The sequence below is a fragment of the Hipposideros armiger genome, unplaced genomic scaffold (assembly GCF_001890085.2).
Source record: "Hipposideros armiger isolate ML-2016 unplaced genomic scaffold, ASM189008v1 scaffold_102, whole genome shotgun sequence".
Lineage (NCBI taxonomy): Eukaryota > Metazoa > Chordata > Mammalia > Chiroptera > Hipposideridae > Hipposideros > Hipposideros armiger.
Window position 1 is genome coordinate 2,922,921 of NW_017731452.1, and position 5,004 is coordinate 2,927,924.

General features: G+C 55.5%; 1 protein-coding gene across 7 annotated transcripts in view; it reads left to right on the forward strand.

Moving 5' to 3' along the window:
* The window catches only part of CHST6 (carbohydrate sulfotransferase 6), a 19,864-nt gene extending 15,456 nt beyond the window's left edge, over nucleotides 1-4,408 (forward strand). For 2 of the 7 annotated variants that reach the window (XM_019646395.1, XM_019646397.1), the window contains 2 exons: nucleotides 1,234-1,313; nucleotides 2,519-4,408. In XM_019646395.1, coding sequence (XP_019501940.1) covers nucleotides 2,538-3,725 — 1,188 coding nt within the window. In that variant the 5' untranslated portion in view covers nucleotides 1,234-1,313; nucleotides 2,519-2,537 and the 3' untranslated portion in view covers nucleotides 3,726-4,408. The other 5 variants (XM_019646396.1, XR_002124486.1, XM_019646399.1 and 2 more) reach the window with 5 other exon arrangements.
* Nucleotides 4,409-5,004: the final 596 nt, after the last annotated feature.

Below are 5,004 nucleotides of genomic sequence, written 5' to 3' on the forward strand. Positions count from 1 at the left end.
CGCTCAAGAGTTTGAGCTCTGAGCAACAGCGGTTTGAGTCCAGCCCGAGCTGAGCAGCCGCTGAGCTGCCAACAGGTAGCAGGATGGCTCAGCTTTAAAAAAACAAAACAAACAAACAAAAAAAAAAAGAAATTGATTTCATGATGCCTACCTCAGGGGTCGTTGAGCTAAATCATAGAGTAGATCTAGTACTTGAGGTGATTTGTCAGCACACGTGGGTTATGAGTGCCCTTCCTCTCCCATTCCCTGTTCTCAGGGGAAGCATACCCTCGAGGAGTGGCAACAACAAATGCAGACAGATGGGTGGCTACGCTCCTTATCTTCCGGGTTTTCCAGGAGTGAGTGTGGGACCCAGAAGGCAGTTCTGGAGTCATCAGGAGACAGCCGTTGGGCACCCTCCACCCACTCCTGCAGCCTCCAGATAAGGGAAGGAGCAGAGATGGGATCTGCTCACCAACTAGGCCCTGGCTTTTCTCAGTGGTGACATGGACAGGGAAGAGGGGGTTATTAGGGAGCACATGCTGCGAAAGCAAACTTTCAGGACCCGTCTTCCAAAGTGCCTTATCCTTGAGATCATTGCAGGAGCAACAGGTACAAAGAGGAGAAACCTCGGGGACCTTGGGGTGGGGTGTGGGAGGCCCAGTGTTCCTTTTTGCAGCACAAGCGTGGCATTCTTAAGCTCCATTAAAGGACTCAGGGATGGTTGGGGGCTAGCGGTGGGCCTAGGAAGTGCTGGGATTCCAAGCGTAGGTGACCTCTGGGTGGAGACCTCCTGTGGTTCTTCCTTTCCAGACTCAGCTCAACACTGCGACAATAACATGGGGCATATGTGTGGCACCTTGCCAAACTCTGTCCTCCTATGTGCTTGTAGCAGCATTCCTCACCAACAACCCTAAGAGGTTAAATGTTAGCATCCCCATTTTACAAAGGAGGAAATTGAGCCTTGGAGAAGTCAAGTCATTTGCTCCATCCAGGTCGCATCGCTCGTAAGTCACACTGGAGGGACTCAAAGTGAGTCCTCTCTCCTGCCCCCCAGCAGGAGAAACTGTCAGCTCACACGCATTTGGGAAAGTGGATACAGCCACTGGTCTGTGCCCAGCTCCAGCCAGGGGCAGGGCAGGGCTGCGCCCACCATGGGGAACTTTCTGTCATCTGGGAAGGCAGAGCTCTCCCAGTGCACAAGGCTATCATCCCCTGTGGGACTCTAATCCAGCCTCCTTCCTGCTTTCTCAGGCCGTAAGGCTCCTCTGAGCCTCTCCCATGGATCTGTGATCGAGGTGGGCAGCTCTGCAGGCAGGCAGCCCTGGACAGGGGTGAGTTACCTCAGCAGGGAAAGGGTAAGCAGTGGCCAGGGGCCTGATGCTGCTCTCACCTCCCCCACTTTTCTGGCTCCATCCTACCTCTCCCTGAACTGGTTTCTTCTGCAAATTCACAGGGCTCCAAAAGGATACCCACCCTCTGGAGTCCATGCATTCTGCAGTACTTCACGCCCCGTGGGTGATGGCAATCATTGGTTCTTTGTTTTTTTTACTTATTGGCTTACTTTTATTTTTTATTTATTTTCTTATTTTTTTTTTAAGATTTTTATTGGGGAACTGGGAGAAGGGGAACAGACAAGTTGCTGTCCTTTTGTTCTTCAGTCTAGTTGTGGAGGACGTTGCTTCACTGGCCCAAGTTGGCACCATCATTGCGCTCTTCCCGGGTGAGACAGATCAGTCGCCAGCTTCTGGACAGCCACTCACTGCAGCTCTTGGCCGCTCATGCTGGCTGCTGGCTACACATGGTAGCCCATGGCAATCCACTGCCACAGCCCAGCTTCAGGTCGAACTGTTGTTCAGCATCTTAGCTGTAGAGGGCAGTGTCACTGGCCCTCATATGTGGGATCTGAACCGGGGCCCTCTGGCGTCCCAAGCCAGCTCTTAACCAATGTGCCACTCTGCCTCCGGCCTTTGGCTTACTTTCAATAACAAAAGTTGTATCAGCTTGTTTAAAAAAGCTCTAACAATGTAGAAGCACACTGTGTAGAAAGTGCAAGCTATCAGTCATGGGAGTTAGTACCTCCCCCTCTCCACCATTCTCATTCCAATACTCTAGTACTAGTATTGACCCCCCTTTACAGATGGGTCAGCTGAGTCACAGAGATTGGTCCAAGATCACAGGCTAGGAAGTGACCCAGACAGCGTATAACCTGAGGGAGCCAAATCACCCATCAAGCTATTTAGCTAAACAACCCCGAAGTGTCTCCCTAAAAGGAATTCTTAAGCAAAAGGTGGGAGTTCTGTTTCAAAAATATTATTTCCTGCTCCAGATAGGGAGGGAGGGAAGGAGAGAGGGCGGGAGAGAGTGTTTATTTCCCCTAGTATTCTGCCACTGGGCATTTGCTCTGCATAGACTAGGTCATGGCTTACGTCTTAACGTCACATTCCTTGGGCAGCTCCCTGCAATCACTGGGCAGGAGTTGGGGTGTAGGATGGGCCAGTGAACCACGGCCCCTAACGGCTGTGCTCTCCTCCCGCAGGCACCCCCCAGCCGGCGGCATGTGGCTGCCGCGCATCTCCAGCACAACGGTGACGGTGCTCCTGCTGGCGCAGACTGGCCTCCTGCTCTTCCTGGTCTCCAGGCCCAGGCCTATGTCCCCAGTGGGTGGTGAGGAACGGGTGCACGTGCTGGTGCTGTCCTCCTGGCGCTCGGGTTCTTCCTTCGTAGGCCAGCTCTTCAGCCAGCACCCCGATGTCTTCTACCTGATGGAGCCCGCGTGGCACGTGTGGGCCGCCCTATCGCAGGGTAGCGCCCCTGCGCTGCACATGGCTGTGCGTGACCTGGTTCGCTCGGTCTTCCTGTGCGACATGGATGTGTTTGACGCCTACCTGCCCTGGCGTCGCAACCTGTCTGACCTCTTCCAATGGGCAGTGAGCCGTGCGCTGTGCTCGCCACCGGCCTGCAGCGCCTTCCAGCGCGGTGCCATCAGCAGCGAAGCTGTTTGCAAGCCGCTGTGCGCACGGAGGCCCTTCAGCCTGGCTCAGGAGGCCTGCCGCTCCTACAGCCACGTGGTGCTCAAGGAGGTACGCTTCTTCAACTTGGAGGTGCTCTACCCGCTGCTCACCGACCCAGCGCTCAACCTGCGCATTGTGCACCTGGTGCGCGACCCGCGGGCGGTGCTGCGCTCCCGTGAGCAAACGGCCAAGGCGCTGGCGCGCGACAACGGCATCGTGCTGGGCACCAACGGCACGTGGGTGGAGGCCGACCCTGGCCTGCGCGTGGTGCGCGAGGTGTGCCGCAGCCACGTGCGCATCGCCGAGGCAGCTACCCGCAAGCCGCCGCCCTTCCTGCACGGCCGCTACCGCCTGGTGCGCTTCGAGGACCTGGCTCGCGCGCCACTGCCTGAGATCCGCGAGCTCTACTCCTTCGCAGGCCTGAGCCTCACGCCGCAGCTCGAGGCCTGGATCCACAACATCACGCACGGGTCCGGGCCCGGTGCGCGTCGCGAGGCCTTCAAAACCACTTCCAGGGACGCGCTCAACGTCTCCCAGGCCTGGCGCCACACGCTGCCCTTTGCCAAGATCCACCGCGTGCAGGAGCTGTGTGCAGGCGCGCTGCAGTTGCTGGGCTACCGGCCCGTGTTCTCTGAGGACGAGCAGCGTGACCTCGCCCTGGACCTGGTGCTGCCGCGTGGCCCAAGCAGCTTCAGCTGGGCATCATCCATCTCCATGCGCCCTGGGCCTTAGCAGAGGCCCTCAGTTGTGGCCGTTGCCAGGGCTGGGACACTATGGTGTGTGGATGGAGCTGGGGCACAGGCCACTCCTGGAGGGGCTGGAAGTTGGCCAGTCTTCACCTGTAGTTGAAAAAGACTGTGTCTCCAAACTCCTTGTTTCTTTCCCCCCACTTCTTGACTTTCCTTCGAGTCCTGTTTTGGAGCTGGGTTCCCACCAGGGGCTCTCTTCATGGAAAGTAAATCTCGTGCCCCTACTTCCTCTGGGCACAGGGAATAGTTGAGACGACTTGATTCCTACCCAAGCTCTTTCCTTCCCCGTATCTCTCTCTTTCCTTGGAATGCATCACCCAGCAGTTAAGCAGGGTGTCTCCTCCCTGCCTGGAAGTGGAGGGGTGCTGTGATGAGCTGACCCATGAAGCCTGTACATCGCCCCACACACACCGCAGACTCTATTCCCACCATGTCCCTGGCACCACACTCTATCAGAGCTGTTGACATTTATATTCACCTGTATGTTCAACAAGAAATCAGATAAGATAGCTCTTATACTGTGGGCCCCCCTTAGCCTCTCTCTGCCCCATCTCCCAGAAGCCCACACCCCCCATCACCGGCCCAGGTAAAGTGAATCTTTGATTTGTCCTGACAGGAAAGATCCTATCCACAGAAATAAACATAATAATTAACCTGTGTGGTACAGATTAGAGTTTACAGTCTATAAAGTTTGACAAGCAAAACAAACAAAAAAAAGTGAAACAAAAAAATGTTCACACAATAAGAAGGATGAAGGGAGGAGGAAGGTTTTGCTCTGGGGCTGAAGTGGGGAGGAGAGGGTGACTCAAGCTTGCAGAGATCTGTCTCCTAGAGGAAGAAGTGTCAGAGTGTCCCATCCTATTTGTCCTAGGGAAGAGCAGGCAGCCATGACTGGGGCCCCAGCTGCAGGATACAGAAGTGGTGAGCTGTAGGCTTAACCTGCAGAATCTAGAAAGCCTCCTGGATAAGCCTGGAGGGAGGCCGTGTGGAGAAAGCAGGCGGGGGAGGAGGCTGGGGAGGCGTGGGGCAGCAAGCCAGACAGAGCGTGTGGCGAAACAAGAGATTGGCAGCAGGACCAGTGCTTGCAGGGCAGGTCACAGGGTGAATGTAACTAGATCAGGCTTGCTATGAGTTTGGGAGGAAAAAAAAGGCTCTGGGGTGGTTCTGTCTTCCTTTGGTCCTTCCAGGCCAGGCCCTGGGGGAAAGCAGAGTAAGATTCCTAACTGCAAGCTATACTACCTAGCTCTGGAAGCAAAGTCTTA